Source organism: Grammomys surdaster, unplaced genomic scaffold (assembly GCF_004785775.1).
Source record: "Grammomys surdaster isolate TR1022 unplaced genomic scaffold, NIH_TR_1.0 66, whole genome shotgun sequence".
Classification (NCBI taxonomy): domain Eukaryota; kingdom Metazoa; phylum Chordata; class Mammalia; order Rodentia; family Muridae; genus Grammomys; species Grammomys surdaster.
This window is the reverse complement of record NW_021604568.1, coordinates 18,296,027-18,315,980: the sequence shown is the minus strand read 5'-3', so window position 1 is coordinate 18,315,980 and position 19,954 is coordinate 18,296,027. Positions and strand designations below refer to the sequence as shown.

Here is a 19,954-nt window from a genome sequence, read left to right as displayed (position 1 = left end):
CTATGAAACAAATGAACACCTGAATCAAAAGGCTTAGAAGAGCCTGAAACATCTTTACCATGTTAGTGATGGTGAGACCACACTGTACGGCATGAAATGTATAATCAGGTGTGTGTGCGCATGTGTGTGCATGTGTATATGTATGTGTGCATGCATGTGTGCATATGTTTATACGTATACCTACGTGCACATAGAGTTATCCTGGCCACTGGACCAGATTTCAAGCCATCCCGTATTTGCTGACTGTGCAGGTGGGATGTATCATGTTGATAGAGCGGTCATTACAGGGCCCAGTGAGGCCCTGAGTTCTGCTGTATTTTCTGAGAGAGAGAGAAAAGTATTCTAAAGACGAGAAGGAGCTGGGAAGGTCCTAAATGCCACATTAACTCTATCTGGCTTTCCTATTATGTGGAATGTGATTGGTTGTCTCAGATGCGTGTTCAGTACACAGATGGCTCTCAAATGCATAAAATCAAGAACTACACTTTTGGATGAGGCCTTCCATGGCCTGTAGATGACCCGTGTTAGATGCATTCATCTGAATACACTGCAAAGCCTCAAACCTTCTAAGAAGTATAGCTGATACTTTTATGCATACGTAGCAAATGGCCTTAGGCTGAGAAATATCTGGATTCATAAAAGTCCTATTTCCATGAGCACATGGAAATGATCTATGATTAACCTATCGAAGCACCGACTGGCACAGCAGGAATGGCTTCCATCAGTCAGGCTGCTTGTAAATACACAGGTACTCCTGAAGGGCTTGCCAATGGCTTGTTTCATTTCACAGACGGGTAAGCTCCTAGGTAATTGTGTTCCTGCTATTCATTTGCTTAGTAAGTGCCTTTTCATAAATGCCAAAACAAAGTGGCCCAGCCCCAGCCCAAATTACAACACATTCCCAATAACAGAGGTCCAAAAGAATGGGGTTTTTAGTCTGCTTTGTTATAAAACGTGGAAGGTGAGAATGCTTACTTTATCCCATGTAAAATATATGTTCTGAGACAGAAAAGGTGGGCCCTGCTTACCTCCTTCCTGAAAGGATCAATTAAGGCAATTATGAAAGGATACTTGTTGATCAGATCCACATAGACCTCCACCATCTCAGCTGCGCTTTTCTGTGTGCCCACCATTATTTCGTACTTCCCTTTACTCTGCGGTGTAAGGAAGACAGTGGAGGATAAGGGGCAGGTTCTTCAGGAGCTACCATCCACACTCTATCTCATACCGAGAGTTATAAACTAGTTCTGTCAGGGCACGTGTCTCCTGCAGTTTGTAACCTGGGGAAGTCAAGTCACCTTTGTCCTTGAAGCCCCAAGGAGCTCTTCGCACAGATTGTGGATGAAGCCTTCTGTACCACAAACCATCGGGCACAGAGTAGGAGGCGCAAGGCTTTCTGTTTAGGTTCATGATATGGTTGTGCAGGCCCCCAGCTGCCCAGGTGGGTGGACGATAGCCCACATCGACGAATTGTCACAGAGCGGCAATGCATCTCTCATTTCCCTTTCTGTAAACATGGCAAACTGTGTAATTGGGCAAAGCGTTCACATGTTAATATCCAAGATGAGAATCGGGTGGGCCTGGAAGGTGGTGCAGGGGAGCCACACACTGCCCTGGATGGGAAGGCTCTGGTGCAAGCCTATTCATTTGATTTCTGCAAACTCTTGGCATTAAGTATGAAAGTAAATGGGGTTGAAGTTTAGCTCTTTAAGACAGCAGCTTGTGCTCAAGTTTGTGATAAGGGGTGGCACCAGGGATGCTTAAGTTAGGGAGGGAGGTGAGCTAGGAAGTGGGGGTGGGGGTGGGAGGGAGCTTTGCTAATGCACCCCTGCTGTTCTAGCTAATAGATGGATTCCACTGGAACTAAACAGGTTCCCAAGAAGTCTACAGTTAAATGGATTTCTACCTTTTTCACATTAAAAAACAGTAAGAAGTTTTAGCTTCTATAATGAGAACCTTAAAAATCCTATCTTGTCAGTGAAGAAAAGCTAGTGACTTTGAACTAACATTATTGTAAGAATTATCTGATATCAACCTAATACATCTTACTGAATATAAGCAATAAATACCCGTTCTAGTTAACACTAGCAGTCAGTATGTTCATAGTCCTTGCTATACATTGCTGATGAAAACAGGCAATTATTTTTTCTTAATGGTATGCTCAGGAACCAATCATTACATGAAGAATAGGAAATTACTTTAAACATTCCTCTGTGCGCTTAGTTTCTTTAGAAGTAAAATAACTTCTAGAAATCAGCCGAAACTTAGGGTTCGTCTATACTGCTCAAATTTTTTCTTTGTAGCGAGAGTCAGAATCACAGTTAAGTGAGAGCCTGTGTACTGCGTCTCCTGAACCTGACATTAATTACCCAGTTGGCACTAGTGTGCTTCAGTATGTCGGGCATTTTATAAAATCAAGACTCAGCACGGGTGGATCTGGGAATGGGAAGTATGCATAAAACAGGAACTGACTAGGTTTTCTAACAGATTCCCAGGTATAGAGGTGAACTGCTGCTGTCGCCGGAGAGGGTGGGGAGGGGGGGTTGGGGGGAGGGTGGGGAGAGGGGCCGGAGTAGCAGGAACAGTTTGACAGTTTGCATTTCCTTTATTTTTTTATTTATTTTTTATGTATGTGAGTACACTATCACTGTCTTCAGACACACCAGAAGAGGGCATTGGATCCCATTACAGATGGTTGTGAGCCACCATGTGGTTGCTGGGAATTGAACTCAGGGCCTCTGGCAGAGCAGTCAGTGCTCTTAACCACTGAGCTATCTCTCCAGCCACTGCATTTCCTTTTAAAATGTTTCCCTGTATAGTTGAAATGATTGACAGGTGATGGTCTGGGCTGGAGACAATGATGAATTTAGTCAAAATAAATCCACATTCCTCATAAACTTAGTAACTCAGGAGTGCGGCTCAGTGGTATACTGCTTGCCTGTCATGTGTGAAGCCCTAGGGTCTGGGTCTCAATTCATGATTACACTATAAATCATGTAATTAAATAGGTTCCTAAGAAGTCCATAATGAAGGGATTTAAACTTTTTTCACTTTTTTTAAAGCAACTTATTTATTTTTATTTTATGTTCATTGGTGTTTTGTCTGTGTGTGGGGGGGGGGTTTGGAGGTGTCAGATACTAGAGTTACAGACAGTTGTGAGCTGCCATGTGGGTGCTAGGAATTGAACTCAGGTCCTCTGGAAGAGCAGTCAGTGTTCTTAACCACTGAGCCATCTCTCCAGCCCCAACTTTTTTCACTTTAAAAAAAAAGATTTATTTATTATTTTATGTCTGTGAGTACACTGTCGTTGTTGTCTTCAGACACCAGAAGAAGATATCAGATCCCACTACAGATGGTTGTGAGCCACCACGTGGTTGCAGGGAATTGGACTCAAGACCTCTAGAAAAGCAGTTAGTGCTCTTATCTTCTGAGCCATCTCTCATGCCCTAACTTTTTTCACTTTCAAAACCATTTTATGTGTCCATTTTAATTGCACAATTTATATATATATATATAATCATGATATTTTAACATTACTTTAAAATAATTAATAGTGCATTGCTAAATTTGGCCTTCTAAACTCCATTTTTGTTTATGTACGTATGATGGCAACCATTCAGAAAATATTCAGGTAAATTTTAATTTAAACACTGTCCTGTAAACCAGATGGCTGTTCCAGAGGGACGACTTACATAATCCATCAACTCATGCCCAGCACAGTTGATGGCGAGATGGACGTTCACTCCCAGTTCCAACCCCAGGTTCGAACAGATTCCCTGAATAAGCAGCAGTGGCTGTTCTATGGTGTCATAGTTGACAGTTAAACATCCAAGATGAGACACCTTGCCAGTGATTGGAGGCTGCAAAATCAGAAGGAAATGGTGCAAGTCACCATGGCGTGTTAGTGTTCTGTGATAGGACGCGCATCTCCAAAGGTCTACCTTTTCCATTTGGATGATTTCTAAACCCATCCCACACCCACCCCTCATCTGGGCATTCAATTCCCCAACATCATCTGGCTTTTCTTTCTTCGGTGTGCCTATATAGTCTACCTGACTGGCTCTGTCCTTGAACACTGGGCTAACCTGAGCCACAACCACAAGGATATCCCTGTAAAAGTCTGCAGTTCTTTAACTCGGTCAATCCTCCTGTTCAAAACCTACTTTCTTACATTTGGTTTTCCTTTAGGTGAGCATAACTGTGATACTTTTTTAATTAGTGCAGCAAGCTAACTTGGTAGATAAAGAAGGTACACCCCACCAAGCTTGGCACTCAAGTGCCCCGTGGTGGGGGAGAGAACCGACTCCTCTGAGCTGTTCTCTGACCTCCATGAACGTGAGCCTTGCCTTTTACTTTCTTCCTCTGTTAGTGATACAATGAATATCTAGACCGTCCTATGTTGGTCTGTTATTTACAAAGATGGTCTCTCACCCACGCCTTTCAGCTATAAGGTCACATCCTGTCCTGCTGCTCCTAAGGGCTGCCTGTGCTCTTAAGATCTCAGCTAACTCATGGTGTCTCTCCAGGAAACCTACAGCCAGGAAGACGGAGACTGAAGCCTCTATATTAGACTGAGCTCTTTATTAGCACTCTTGAAACAAATTCTTTCTCATTGACTTAGACCTGGTCTTGGAAGCACAATACTAATGAGGAGAAAGGACCTACTCAGTGCCAGCTCACCTGAGCTCTTTTGCCTCCATTGTGCCCTTTTTTGTTCTCTGGTTTTGGAGGTTGGAGCTATGGGAAGAGAAGATAAAGAAATGTGTTACTTGGTATTTTCAGATATCCCTGTGGCAGAGAGCAGATCCATGGGCCCTGTGGCTGGCTATTCTTAGGGGACTGGTCTTTTCACTCCCGTTCATATGTGTACGAAGTTGTCCAGAAATACGCAGGTATATACATCATTCCAGTAATGCCCTTCTTAAAGTCCAAAACTATTTCTCAAACTCAAACGAATCTTTAGTTCATCCTCTCCTTCTGCCTTCTCACTCACCTACATATTCATGCTACCAAAGCATACAAAGGTCACATTAGGAACCCCTGGTGTGTGCACACACTCCTTGTGTGCACACACTCCTTGTGTGCACACACTCTTTGTGTGCACATACTCCTTTAGGGCAGGTGGAGACCAAATCCTCTTTTGACCACTTGCCAGTGTGGGATTTCTTACACAGGCCCAATATTCTCAGAGCAAAATCAAGGTGGATTTGATCTTTTGAGAGAGCCAAATGTCATGCAAATCCTAATGGATCACCTTAGCAAAGAGCCATTTGTCTCAGAGAGTAGAATGGGACTGGTCAGTATCCTCAGAAGACAGATCCACTGCCAGTCAGCAGTGTGAGCACTTGGCTCACAGGAAGCTTCAGCTGTCAGCTTGACAAAAACCCAGAGTCCCATGGAGGAACCCTCAACTGAAGAACTGCCCAGGTTATACCAAGCCCGTAAGCAGTATCTGTTAAGATTTTTCGCACTTAGCTTGGAACAGACCACAGCAGACCAGAAGGTTCCATGAGGGGGAGTTTATTCAGGAGACAGGGAAGAGGAGAGAGAGAGCAGAGAGGTAGAGGAGTAGAGGCTGGCCATGACCACATGGAGAGAGGGGGAAGGGGAGGGGCAAGGGGCAGAGGGGAACCTGCAGGCAGCGGGATGAAGGGGAGCAAGAGAGTGAGGAGGGGGCAGCCAGCCCCTTTTATAGTGGGCAGGGCTACCTGCCTGTTGCCAGGTAACTGTGGGGAGAAGCATGCCTGGCTGTTGTCAGGTAACTGTGGAGGTGGAGTTTAGACAGAATACTAACAGTATCCCCATGGCTTTGGTTTCAGGTTCTCATGTGAGATCCTGCCCTGACTTAGTGACAGATTGTGTGATGGCTTGTATATCCCCCGCTCAGGGACTGGCAGGATTAGAAAGTATGGCCCGGTTGGAGTAGGTGTGTCACTGTGGGTGCGGGCTATAAGGCTCTCATCCTAGCTGCATGGAAATGAGTATTCTGCTAGCAGCCTTCAGATGAAGACATAGAATTCTCAGCTCAGCCTGCACCAGGCCTGCCTGGATGCTGTCATGCTCTTGACTTGATGATACTGGACTGAATCTCTGAACCTATAAGCCAAATCCAACTAAATGTTGTTTTCATGAGTTGCCTTGGTCATAGTGTCTGTTCACAGCAGCAAAACCCTAAGACAGAAGCTGGTATAGGGACTGGGGTATTGCTGTGATAGGCCTGACCATGCTTTTGTTTGGAAGGATCTGGATTTGGGGACTTCAGATTTGGAAAACAGTGGAATTCTTTAAATGGGGCTTAATGAGCCATCCTAGTAGGAATATGGAAGACTTTGTTGCTGAGATTGATTTGAACTGTGCAGACCTGGCCCAAGAGGTTTCAGTGGAGAAGAATTTCAGTCTGTGGCCTAGAGACTGTTTTTGTGATATTTTGATGAAGAATGTGACTACTTTTTGCCTTTGTCTGAAGAGTTCTGCTTGGGACGAAGGTGAAGAGACTCGGATTAATTGCATTGACAAAGGAAGTCTCAGAAACACCCATGATCAACTTTGGTTAAGTCTCATGAAGACCATTTTAAACAAGCATAGCAAACTTAGAAAGGAAAAATATAAAATATATGATTTGAGTATTAAAGGGGCACCAGGGAGTGAAATGATGCTGAATCCTGTGTTTGAGGAGATAACAAATTAAGGGAGTGGGACTTTGAGGTAAGATCCTACCCAGTTAAATTTAGTTCCAGGCATGGTGGTACACACCTTTAATCTCGGGAGATAAAGCCCAAGCAGATCTCTGAGTTCAAGGTCAATCTACAGAGCAAGTTCCAGGACAGCCAATCTTAGGCAGTGAGGAAGCTGGAAAACTCAAAGTTGGTTATAGAATGGGAGGGCGGCGGCACATGTTCCAGCCACAGCAAGCAGCAGAACCAAGCAGCTTTGGCCATGTGGCTCTGGCTTTAGAGTCCAGAATAAAAGGGACTACTGGGACAACTGATGTTGGTTAGCTGGAGCTAAGAAATTAGCAGTGGTTAAGAAGAGACCAGCATCACTGAGGTGAAAGCTTCTGGGAAGTGTTTTCTGAGAACACAAAGGAGCCGTGTTCCAAAGATAACCAAAGTTATAACTCATGCTGCAATTTTACTTGCTAATGTCTAAGAGTCACCCAGTTGGTACTGGTTTTAAAGGCATGAAGGGGTCATGAAGAGCAACTGAGGCTTGGTACTGTGAGAGGCCATGGAAGGCCATTCATTGGTGATGGTGCAGCCTTAGTTGCAGTTGATGGTTCAGGACTGAAGGGGTCATGTAAAGGAGTTGAGGCTTGGCACCGTGAAGAGAGCATGTGAGAGGCTATTGGTGAAGCCTAGTTGTAGAGGAAGATCCCAGTGTACTGGAGATGCCAGTACAATGGGATGATCACCAAGAACAGCAGCAGCAGTGGAGTGGATCAACCTGTGCTTAGAGTGCTACAGAGGACAGAGCTGGAGAAGTAACACCAGCCCTTTGGAGGAGCCCAGAAGATCATGTGTGGACCCCAGACATTGAAACAAGAAGCTGTAACATTGAAGCTGCCTTGGAGACCCCAAGATGTTCAAGATGCCAGAGCCGTGGGCTATCTGTTGAAGAAAGCTGCCAACAGGGAGTGGAACCAGCACAGGAGAAAGAAGTTTGTTACAGTCAACAAAGATGAAAAAGTAGTTGGAGATCTGAAGACTGATTTGACATCAGCCATAGAGATACAGAGTTTGGAGTTTGCCCAGCTGATTGATTTCCTGTCTTGCTGGGAATTACAGTTAAGTGAATGGATGAATCTCATAAGAGATTTTGAGCTTTGGACTTTTAACATTATTGATACTGCTATAGACTATGGGGACTTTAGAAGTTGGATTAAATGTATTTTTTTGTTATGCTATGTTTAGGTGTGGCTCCCATAGATTGATATGTTTGGACAGTCCTATGGGGATCAGGGAGTAGAATGTGATGGTTTGTATATGCTCCACCCAGGAAGTGGCAGGATTAGGAGGTGTGGCTCTGTTGGAGTAGGTCTGTCACTGTGGGCTATAAGACCCTCATCCTAGCTGCCTGGAAGTGAGTATTTTGCTAGCAGTCTTCAGATGAAGACACAGAACTCTCAGCTCAGCCTGCACCATGCCTGCCTGGATGCTGCCATGCTCTTGCTTTAATGATACTGTAAGCCAGCCCCAACTAAATGTTATTTTTATGAGTTGCCTTGGTCATGGTGTCTGTTCACAGCTGTAAAACCCTAACTAAGACAGACTGTTACCTGGAAGTGGCAGCCAGATAAACCCTCCCCTCCCAGGCTGCTTTCCTAGTCCTGGTGTCTGTCATAGCAGCAGAAGAGCAGACTAGGACCAACTTGGTTTGAAAGGGAAACCCCAAACAAATATGTTCTCTATAGGGACAACAGCAACACTGGTTTAATTCCACACTGAACTGCAAGCTGGATTTGAGTGTCAGCCATCGCCACAGCCTCCCTTTACGTACCGTCTCCATCGCTCTGTTAACTTGTTTCTGAATTTCCAGAAGCAACTCAATACCCTGTAAGCAGAACAGCCAGGGTATACAACTGTAGAATTTTAGGTTTCAAACATAAAAGCCATACCCTGATGTCCACTGTTTCCCGGGACTGCTCATGGACTCCCTGTGGAGGACTGCCAGTCTACACAATAAGAGACAAATGTTAATCTCAGGCCCCCTGTTGGGCTAAGTGTGAGTGACAGGCTGAGCCATGGTATCTTCATTGTGAAAACTGGCTAAGTAGTCTCTCATAGTCTCTTGACCAAGCTGGACAACGTTGGTGCAATGCATGGCACAGGTCACCAAGGACGCCTAGCTGTTAGTTTGAATCCACTGTCAATTAAAGAATAGAACACGATGGCGGGAGGGGACATGGGTTCAGTTCCCAGCATCCACATGACGCCATGGCTAACGGTGGTCAATAATTCCAGTTCCAGAGACTCCAACGCCCTCTTCTGGCCTCCTCAGGCACTGCAAGCGCAGGGTGCACAGGCATACGTGCAGGTAAAACAGCCACACGTATAACATGGGAATAAATTAATCTTTGAGAGGAGGAAGAGGAGGCATGGGTGTGGTGGTGAGGGCTGCTCTGGGAGGAGCATGCGGGGCGACATGCAGAGCATTCTGGGCCCCTCTCAGCACAGCAGATAGTGACTCGGGATCCTGCCGGATCCTGACTATGTGCAGTCTGACAGAATCTGACAGCTGGTGTGTTATATAGAAAATCTAGTCACCTGAAATTTGTAAAGTGTGAGGTAATAACTTTGTCTAAAGAGGGCTCTTCTTCACAGAGAAAGCAAATGAAGCTTTTAGAAAGCTTATCTGCCTCCACTAACGTGGGAAAATTTCACTCCCTGAAGGAGGCAGTGGGGAGAGTCTCCTCTGCTCTTTCTGAAAGCATTCACCATAGTGGGAAGCTTGCACAGTCATTTCTAATGCGGGGCAATGTAAGACAGCGCCACCCCTGAGAACTGAAGCTTTGACACAGGATGCGTTCACTCAGTTCACACATAGGCACTGACCACCCCAGCGGTGCTGGGCCGCCCACTGGCCTGGAGTTCTTCCTAACAGAGCAGGTTGTTGGAAAGCAGGTTTCTGTTTGCCACAGCCCAGAAGTAAGCAAAGGTTCTCCTCTTGATACCTCAGATGCTGGCTTTTCCACACAAACAAGACCTTGCTCCTGGAAATCACTGACATGAACCAAGGCTGTCTAATCCAGACCTCTAAGAGGGTCTGTTTCCTTTGGCTGAGTCCTTGCTGTCTTCCTACTTATTTGATTCCCTAAAATACCATTTAATTCACTTTCCCTTGATAGACAATAAAATTCACCAATGATGGAGGTGGGGGTAGAGGGAGCAAATAGAAAAATTGTCTTAGCTGTCATCAGGTACTTGTTTGGTTGTTAATCCAGGACTGGGAATACAAATCACTTCTTTCATCAAATGCAGCTTCCCAGGTGACGACTTCCCGCAGCTCAGTACAGATCCCATCAGCAAAGGCATAGTGAATGCCGACGGCTGCTCCTGAAACTCAGGGACAGTGAGGCATGTGAGAAGGGCAGCTCCTGGTACCCCACGGTCCTGGCTCCACACCGTGATGGGCTGTGACGTTACTAACCTGGTCGTGCTTCAGTAACGTGAGGGTTAAGTAGAGAGGAGTGCTGGTCAAGGTCGCGCTGGCTCGGGCTACCGCCAGGGACGCAGCTCCAATGGCCATGCTGCCGTGCAGGACTGGTTCTGGGGGCTCTGGGGGTAAAACAGGCTTCTCCAAAAGAGTGTCCCTCCGTCCTGTAGAGGAGAGCATAGAGAAAGGATTCTTTTTTTAGAAATCTCCCTGGAATAAAACCACAGTTTTTGCTGTACTCACAGATGACCCAGCACAGAGGAAGGGGTGAAGGCCAAGGCTGGGCCTTCTTAACTCCCGGGGATCTTCAGATTTGCTGGGTTAGCAGTATTCCATCATCCTCAGCTGTGGATTCTGCCTAATGGTTTTGGGCCAATCACCATGAACTTGGTCCACGATTGTGTGAGGTAGACACTGCTTACTCCCACACTTGCTTGTAAGTAAACTGAGGTTTGTTGTGGTTGAGAGACCACAGCGTATTGGTCTCGTAATATGTTACAGGAAATCGATGCAAACTTGGTTTAGAGTCTGAGTTCCAAACCCTGCCCTTTTACATGTCACCGGAGTCCTCGTGTACCCAACACTGAGAACCTCTCATGCATTTGCCTAACTTGCTGTCTTTCTCTCTAAACCCAGAGAGAGCCATGGTTTGTTCTGTGTTTGCCTATTACCTCTAATCAAGCCCCAGGCCCAAGAGTCTACCTGGAATCCTCCGCCGTCTTCACTCTGCCAGATCTCAGACAGCCTGTTTGTCCAAGAACAGAGTCCCTCCTAAGCCTCCAGCCTCCTGTTCTTCCCCACAGCTACCCCAGGTCCTCAGCAGAGATAAGATGCATCAGCACCCAGCACATGGTTGGTGCTGAGCACATCCCTGCCTCCACTGTAGCTTCTCTTCCCTTAAGCTCTCAGTTTTGTGAGTCAGGCGACTGCCAGTTGAAGGGTCATTGTGGGCCCCAGTACAGCTCAATAGGGCCTGCCACAGCATCTGAGGGAAAGACTGGTCTACTGTGACTCTTCGGTCAGTTGTGTTCCCCTCTCTGTACCTCAGCAGCAGAAACAATGAGGTAAAGAATCTCATTTCCATCACCTTAGTTCCTTCCTGGCCTAGTGCTGTCTCAGTGAATGAAACTCAGTTTCTAGCTGGGTGTTCACCTGAGCCTGTGGTCAGGTTAGCTCTGATTCAACTGATTACAAATGCTCGTGAATCTAAGGGCAGGCCTAGTGTTAGCCGACTGGAGGGGCTGCCGTTAGCACTCTGTTGGAAGTATGGAGCAGAGGTCAGATTGAAGCAAAGCTTCATGTTAGCTGATATGTGGGACCAGGACAGAAACACTGTACCTTGCAGGTTAAGGTTTCTGTTTGCATTTAAGACAGTTACGGTCCCGTTTGTTCTGTGTTTAATTCCTCGCAGGTTAAGGTTTCTACTTGTAAATAAGAATAAGCTCCTGTTTCTTAGGTCAGATGTGAACTGCTTGAGACCCTGTTGGAATGATGTCATCCTTACCGTGGCCCCTTCCCTTTCCTTGTATCTTTCTAACAAGTGTAGCAGTCAGCTCTCTCGCCCTTGCAAACACCTTATCTCTCCTGTAAAGGGGAATTCAAGAGGCCAGAAGGGGCTGATCTCTCAAATCCCAACTTAGGGTGAGACAGCTGGCTGGCCAGTCCTGGGTAACCCCAAAATACAGCTTGCTTTAACTGGATAATCCTGGATTTGGCCTTTTCCCCTCTTGATTCTCAGGTTTAACAGATAGCCTCCATAAAAGCAGACTCTTTTCTAAGGCTTTTATTGATTGCCTCATGGAAACTTTCAAGGAGGTGCAAATTCCTACCCTCTTCCCTCCCAAGTCCTTCCCACCCCTCCCCCACGGCCACTGTTTAAGGAATTTTATTCAGCAAGTGCTCACCTATGAATAAGAGCACAATCGTTTCATTCCTCAAATAAAAATGGAGGTGGGGTGGGATAAAACCTTGTCCACTCAGTACAGCAGCCCCAAGGGAGTGTGAATGGAACCCGGCTGGGCACTGCCTACCCCTTATTCCTCATGCCTAAAGGTGTCAGAAGATGACAAGCCACTCACCTGCCTTCTGCCCTTTCTTCTTGGAAGGAGGTGGGGGAGGTGGTGGTGGAATTGCTGGTGGAGGTGCAGGAACTGGCTCCTCCTGGCTCTTTTCCAATTCTTTTCTCTCTTTATCTTCTTGTACTTTGTGTTCAAAGAAGATCCTGAATGGCAAGAAATGTAAGCCTTTACAATGGGATGTCATGTTTTACCGCTGACCCTGGTAATGTTACAATAATATGATTTTTTTTAAAGCTAACGAGGGGCAAATTAGCTTTAATTTCCAAGGTTAATAAAAGTAATGATTGTGTCAAAGCCATTTTTCTTTTTCAAGAATCAAAACTCATTTTGCCTGGAAAGCAGAGCTCTCTGGGTGTTCGTCACTGAAATTATCTGAGCTCTTTTTATACTCTCAAAATAAAACTTGAAGACAAAATTTGATTAAGGGTTACTGGTGTCTTTTTATATAAATGACATCCAGAAGCCAAACCATTCAAGAATCCTTAGTGAAGATGGTATTATAAAGAGGTGTGTGTGTGTGTGTGTATGTGTGTATGTGTGTGTGAAGGCTAGAGGTGTCCAAACTCTCCAGGAGCCAGGCTTATAGGTGGCTGTGAGTTGCCCAGTGTGAATGTTGGAAACTCAGTCTGGATACTCTGCAAGAGCAGGATAAACTCCTAACTGCAGATCCATCTCTCCAACCTCCCTTTTTCCTTTTGATGAGAGGCAGGTGTGTGTGACTTAAAACGAGCATGTAAAAAAATTTGGGGAAACCCTAGTAGACACAACTCCCAACAGTTCACCACCCCTCTCCCATCCTCGAATAAAATGATAACGGCTTCCATAGACAGAAAGGAAAGTAAAAACACCCCGTAGAAACATGAGTCAGATCAGCTTTGCCCAACTCTAGCCTTACTAATAATCCTGGGAGATCCATATCAGCTCAGGATTCCCAAGACCATATTCTCAGCAGAAGGGAGACCTCTTTGCACCAGAGGACAGGGCATGGATAAGGGACAAAGACAGGAGATAGAGGACTAACTGGGAGTTGGGTGGGGCAGGAACAGGTGTGAGGGGGCAGGGCTATCTGCCCCAAAATGGAGCAAAGGGCTGCCTCTGGATAGAGAGGAGACAGATGCAACCCATCAGTGAATGGTGGTTTATAAAAGAAGAACCCTTCGTGTTAGGATGAGGTGTTTAATTTTAATTATGCATGTTAATCAGGTGAGCTGAGCCAAGGGGATCTTTCGGTTGCTGAACTTCAGTACTTTGATAGTTAGACCTTGGTGGTCTCAGCCTCAAGAGAAGGAAGTGGCCCAATAAGTGTATAGACTTTGATGGCTAGCTTTAGAAACATAATCTAATTATTTTGTTTGGTTTTGTTTTGTTGTGTTTTAGCAAGGCAGAGGGGGATGGGAGAGAAGGGAAAGGCCTGCCAGAGCCATGTTTGCCAGAGCCCTGCTTGCGATGACAAGCTGTGTAGAGTCCCTTCATCCTTGTCTTTTTTGTTTTATTATAGAGTCACTGGATGTTGGGTAAGTGGCATTTTTCTCTCTGGCTGCTTTCTGCTGACATTGGGGCCTCCTTGTTAGGGGGCCCAAGGAAGCTGGGTGGTTTGTCAAAGCTGGGAAGAGCAGGTTGTTAGTCATTGCACAAGTTCTGTAGGACCGTCTGAGGCTAGGGAAGTGTAGTCTGTGAGGCTGGACCCAGATGAAGATTTTGAGAAAACAGCTGGGCCTGGCACTGGGGTTGCTGTAGTTGATTTGGAATCTGCTGGACCAGACAGACTAGGGACAGAAGTGAAGTTAATGACTTTCTCGACTTATCTCGAATGTGCATTTGAAACTGTTAGTTTTATAACTGGTATTTGGTCCCAAGACCAGGGGAAGGGGGAGAGATCTATTTCTTAGGAATAGGCAATAGGCAGGAAAACAGGCTGTTGGCTGGCAGAAGTCCTTATCTTGGGTCTGTTTGAGAGTTCTTTATAGGAGCCAGGAAATTTTAGATTGGCTATATAAGGCTAATTGAGGAAAGAGCTGTTATCTGAAAACAGGGTCTGGTTGTGTTGGGGAGATTATAATTTGAGAAGCTTTTGTTATATCAGAATAGTATTTCCTGGGGAGTTCAGGTGGGTAGGTTCTGAAATTGAGATATCTCAGGAACATGCATGATTGGGAAGGCTCTTGGCAGACTGTGAGAGGGACAGTCTGGATCAGGCTCTGGGGTTGGTGTGAAAAGGCTGAGAGAACCTGGCTTTGGTTCCCAGAAGGGAACTTGAGTGGTCAAGGGGACAAGTGGTCAGTGGTGTCAGGGGTGGGGCGCTCATCAGCAACTAGGGCTCCACAGCAAGAGGCTTTGAAGAGAGGCACAAGGAAAGTGCCAGGAGGCACTGAAGGAGGGATCAGGGAAGTTGAGGACAGAGTTTGTTGAATGAGCTTGACCCAAGAGAGGGCCTGACCATGAGTGTGTCTGTATGTGTCATAGAGGAGATGGCTTGGGTTTAGTTAAGTCTTATAATTGGGAGTGTAGGATTTGTTCAGAGTGTTTGATGTTAGAGAATGCCTGGACAGTTAATGAGAAGCCCGTTGGTGTTGGATTTTCGGCAATCATTTGGGCAAAGGAAAAGTAGGAGAGTGAGAAGAGAGATGAGATGCCTGAGGTTGGGGATCAGAGGGGAACAGGAACCGGAAGGTTAGGGTGAATCCTGACAATGAGGGTGGGGGGATCGTTCTGATGTGGCCTCCTGACAGGAAGAAGCTGCCATCCACACACAAAGTGTAGGCAGGAGCTAGAGAACCCTCTTGTGTATGAGAGGAATCAGGTTGGAGGGCTTTGAGGGGGTTTTGACAGGAGTAATAGGGTCTGGGGACCCTTGAGGCAGAGGTAAGTAGGGATGGGTGGAGGGGACATAGGTCAGAAACTGAGTGGTGAGTTTTTTTTTTTTTTTTTGGTTTTTCGAGACAGGGTTTCTCTGTGTAGTTCTGGCTGTCCTGGAACTAACTCACTCTGTAGACCAGGCTGGCCTCGAACTCAGAAATCCGCCTGTCTCTGCCTCCCAAGTGCTGGGATTAAAGGCGTGCGCCACCACCGCCCAGCAAGTGGTGATTTTTTAATAAGAGAAGTCTGGAGGGAAGGAATCCAAGATGGAGGAAGAGATTGGAATCCTCTTGAAGCTAGGACTTGAGGGAGGTATTGGTGGGCATAGAAGGTGAGGGGGAAGTCAACAGACTGTGAGGGATTCCCAGAGTTTGTTCTCTAGATTTAGAGATGAGCAGAGAGGTTGTGGGGAGAGTGGGTAGACAGGGAGGCCAGCTATGGCTGGTATTATCTAGAGTTTTGGAGAGACCGGCGGCAGCAGGAAGGTTGATCCTAGGAGGTATTTATGTGTTTTGGAAGTGTAAGGATGGAAAGGTTTACATAGATAAGGGAGGCAGAGGGCTGGAGTAGAAAGGAGAACTTATTAGAGTAAGAAACTGTTTGTGGATGGGAGGAAGGAGGAGGTACAGATGCAGCTTGGTATAGGGATATCAGGAATAAGTATTTAGGAAGAAAATGGCCATGGGATAAGGAGCAGAGATGGGTTGTTTAAAGTGGGGTGCTTATGGATTAGAGAGAGAAGATTTAAGATGGGTGATTTGGGGGTGAGGAGTGTTGAGCTTTGGGAGGTGAGATCTGGCAACTTCTGAAACTCTGGAAATGGAAGTGCAAGGCTATGTTGATTTGCTATCTGAGAAGTCAGGGCTGCAGAGGAGGAGGTTAGTTTTATACTGAAGCAGGTGGGAGGAGAAGGGGAGAAGGCAAGACAGGTCTGTAGCAAGTGCTTGGCCAAAAAAGGTGGGAACTGTCTCCAAATCTCTGGGAGAGGACAGTCCAGGACAGTTGTCTGGGATTGTTAAGAGTATTCAGGATCCAGGTATGTGAAGGCAAAAAGGTCTTGGAAGCGGACATCCAGGGGGACTGAGAAGAAAGTGTCTTTAAGAATTAGGACTGGAAGTGGTAGTATCAGGGACAGTGGACAGGACATCACAAGGGTTAGAGATTTCTGAATGTAAAGGGACAGCAGTCAAATTAATAGAGCTAGGGCCCTGGACCAGGTGGAAGGTTCTGTTAGGTTTTTTGACTGTGAACATGGGAGTGTCATAGGGCAAGGATGTGGGGCATAGAAATGAGGGTTTTGAGGCTGGTTAAGGGTGGGGAGTATGCGGGCTGGAGAGATGGCTCAGCGGTTAAGAGCACTGACTGCTTTTCCAGAGGTCCTGAGTTCAAATCCCAGCAACCACATGGTGGCTCACAACCATCTGTAATGAGATTGGATGCCCTCTTCTGGTGTGTCTGAAGACAGCTACAGTATATTCATAAATAAAGTAAATAAATAAATCTTTAAAAAAAAAAAAAGGGTGGGGAGTATGAAGCTTATGCACGTAGGCAGAAAGGTCTTTGAGGATGACAGAGATGAGTTTAGGATGTACAGCAAGGGGAGGAGAAGCAGTGGTGATCTGGGAGGGGGAGGACACAGCTGGTAAAGAGCTGAAGGAGACTGAGTTCTACACTCAGCTAAGGTGTCAACCATGGTGGCAGATGCTGACACTCTTCCTGTAAGGACTTAAAAATACTGCAGCCCACAGACTTTCTCAGCTTTTTTCAAAAGGCCTCTTCCTCCTTCCCTCCTTCCTTCCCTATCTCTCCCCCTCCTTCTGTTGTTCTTCCTCTCTGTCTTCCTCCCTTTCCCTCTCTCCCTGTCTCTCCCTCCCTCTCTTTCTCTCTTGCCTCATCTCCATTGATTTCCCTCTCTATGGAAGAAAAAGAGATCAAGACCAAGAAAAAGATCCAGAAACAGAAGAACATCAATCAGTACAGATTTGGGTTGGGGTGTGTGTGAGAAGGGGTGGGGATGGAGGTGCGTGGGAGGGGGTGGGGGGTGTGGAGTATGTGTGTGTGGGAAACTCCAGGAGAAGAAAGGATGCAATGAAGTAGAAGCTGTGGCCAAAATAGAAACGTAAGGGTATCTCACTTAAACTCAAGAAGACAATACATAAATATAAATAAATACATTTTTGTTTAAAAAGTAGCTTTTCAAGGATCCCCACTCAAAGTCATCATCCAACTCTGAGGCAAAAAACCAGCATGACATTGCTTGTGGCTGAGTAATAAAACTGGAGAGGCTGCAGTTGCCCTTTGCCTGGGCAAAGGTGTTGAAGCCTTCCAGCTGCACAAAGGAAAGGTAATTCTAACCCATCGCTGAGTGTGGCACTGAATAACACTCACTCAGCCCTACTTGGCTCTCTGGTTTTGGAAGTTAAAAAAAAAAAAAACCAACCCTAACCCAGGGCTAAAGGTCTAAGACTTGGTTGCGGCTGGAAGGCAGAATGTAAGCCACTGTGACCACAGGGAAAGGTCTGAAGAGCTCAAAGGTGGCCTCGAACAGAGGGAAAGGACATTCTCTGGATTTGTAACATGATCTTTATCTTGAGAAAGTTCTCTGATGAGCCCAGGAAGCTCTGTGCAGCAGAGACCAGAGAGCCCTTCATGACCTTACACAGAAGAGTGTAGTAGCAAACTTTAAGGAGGGAACCAGACTTCAGGGACCTCTGGCTGCTTAAATTGTCTGTCTCCCCAGCTCTTCAGTCTAAGGCCCAGCTTCTTAACCTGTGGGTCACAGTTCCCCACGGGGTCATATAAATGACTGCTGGGGGTTACAAACTATTTGGTGAAAGTAAAAAGGTTCTTGAACACATCATGACTGAAAATGAGTTCCAAATCAAACACATGAGGAATTTCTGTGTTTGGAGCATTAGTTGCTCATCCATGTTACACTGTGTGACTTTGGGTCTGAACATTCATCTGCAAGGCCACACAACTGTCCTGCTGTACACCACCAATGAATGCAGCCCGAAACACCTCAGGTTTAACACTACTGCACATTGCACATTGTAATATTTTATTGTATGTGCAAGCTTCTTGATCTTGCTGAAACATCGTGTTTTAATTCTGTAAAACATAAACCTTTACTATCTTCCCCATCAGGTAAATACTGAATTAGTGTGTCATTGGGTTGCACTGTTAGAATGCTTGAGTTTCATGAAACGCTGTCGAACGAGAGGGCTGACGACACGGTTTGGCAGTTAAGAGAAAAAGCTACTCTTGTAGAGGACCCTAGAGGGGTCTCATGGCCCTTTCACAGGGGTCACCCAAGACCATCAGAAAACACAGAGATGACTCGTAACAGTACCAAAATTACAGTTATGAGCTGACAATGAAAATACTTTTATGGTTGGGGGTCATAGCCTTAGGAAGGTTGAAAACCACTGACCAACACAGTGGCCCACAGCTGCCTACGGCTTCAATTCCAGGAGATCCAATGCCCTTTCCTGGCTCCTCTGGGTTCCAGGCATGCCTGTGATACACATACATATATGCAGGCAAATACTCAAACACATAAATGAAAATAAATACAGTTTTAAAAGTCAAAAATGTTGTTAAATGAATTTTAGCTTGGGATCAGGACAGAATTTCCAACAATTTCTGATATGCTTATAAACATAATTCTGTTGTTTGAACTGTGTATTCTGTGTATTTATGCAAAGCAGTATTCTCAGCTTTGACTATTATAAAATCGAATACTGATCAACTCTAGGGCTGGCAAAATGGCTTGACACAGAAAAAGCACGTCTCCCAGTCTGGAAACCTGAGTTTGACCCCTAGAACTGAATGTGGTAGAACAAAAGACCTCACCCCGTCAAGATGTCTTCTGACCCCCACAAGTGTGCAAGTATGTGCTGTGGCGCGCGCGCACACACACACACACACACACACACACTCATGCATACAAAATAAGTAGACAAAAATATTGATCAACTCCAAAAAAAGTTGAAGGTGTTCTGTGTCTTTCAGTATCAGTTATCCAACCAAGATTTAATTCTAAATGTAAAAAACACATCTCATTAGGATGCAAACTTGCGTTAGTCTTTAATGAATGGTAAAATTATATACCAAAGAATCACCGTTATTAGTAAATGTTTGATTTGTATACCAATTTTACCTATCTATGCATAGAAATCTCTTGGGGTGGCCATGCAAACATGAAGAATCCAAGCTCAGCGTCCAGCACCCATGTAAAAGGCCAGGCACGGAGAGGAATGCTTGTTGTCTCAGCACCGAGCAGGCAGAGACACAGGGGTTTATTGGTCAGCCAGTCTAGCTGAATTGGTGAGCTCCAGGTTAAAGTAGGATCCCTGGTCTTAGGATACAAGGTGGAGCACAAAGGAAGACAGCTGGTATTTAACTCTGACCTTTACAAGCATGCGTATACGCATGCGCATGTTGTCTCAGCCCGCTTGAGTAAATCAACAGTGAGTGGTCTGTGTAAGTAACGCTGCTACACAGGTCATTTTCTTGACAGAGGAACATGAAGACAACGAGGCGTTTATAGCCAGCCATTATTATTTTGGAATGGAAGCTGTACCTGAGCCTGTGGTCCACCTCTGCCTGGTTGGAGGGAACCAGACCCCACAGCTCCTCGGTGATGAACTGATTGACCCACTGCACAGCTGTGCTCACTGCCTGGTCCCTTTCTGCCTCCTCTGCGTCCAACACCTCTGGCAAAGCATTCTCCACGACTTCAAAGTGAGTAGGTATCGCCACGGAACAGATGTACTGACAAGGACACAGACATGTTCTACATTTTCTCTACCTCTCCCAGAAGATGGGAGATTGAATTAATCTAGCGCTTAACATTAATAGTATTT

At 45.7% G+C, this 19,954-nt stretch overlaps 1 protein-coding gene across 2 annotated transcripts in view; it reads right to left on the bottom strand.

The window, feature by feature from the left end:
* The window catches only part of Eno4 (enolase 4), a 29,070-nt gene that overhangs the window by 6,276 nt on the left and 2,840 nt on the right, over positions 1 to 19,954 (bottom strand). For both annotated transcript variants that reach the window (XM_028775374.1, XM_028775376.1), the window contains exons 3-10: positions 19,672 to 19,862; positions 12,231 to 12,373; positions 10,147 to 10,316; positions 9,921 to 10,052; positions 8,497 to 8,550; positions 4,681 to 4,737; positions 3,693 to 3,860; positions 1,029 to 1,154 (exon numbers count right to left, since the gene is read on the bottom strand). In XM_028775374.1, the coding sequence (XP_028631207.1) occupies positions 1,029 to 1,154; positions 3,693 to 3,860; positions 4,681 to 4,737; positions 8,497 to 8,550; positions 9,921 to 10,052; positions 10,147 to 10,316; positions 12,231 to 12,373; positions 19,672 to 19,862 (1,041 nt within the window). The remainder of the gene's footprint in view (positions 1 to 1,028; positions 1,155 to 3,692; positions 3,861 to 4,680; positions 4,738 to 8,496; positions 8,551 to 9,920; positions 10,053 to 10,146; positions 10,317 to 12,230; positions 12,374 to 19,671; positions 19,863 to 19,954) is intronic.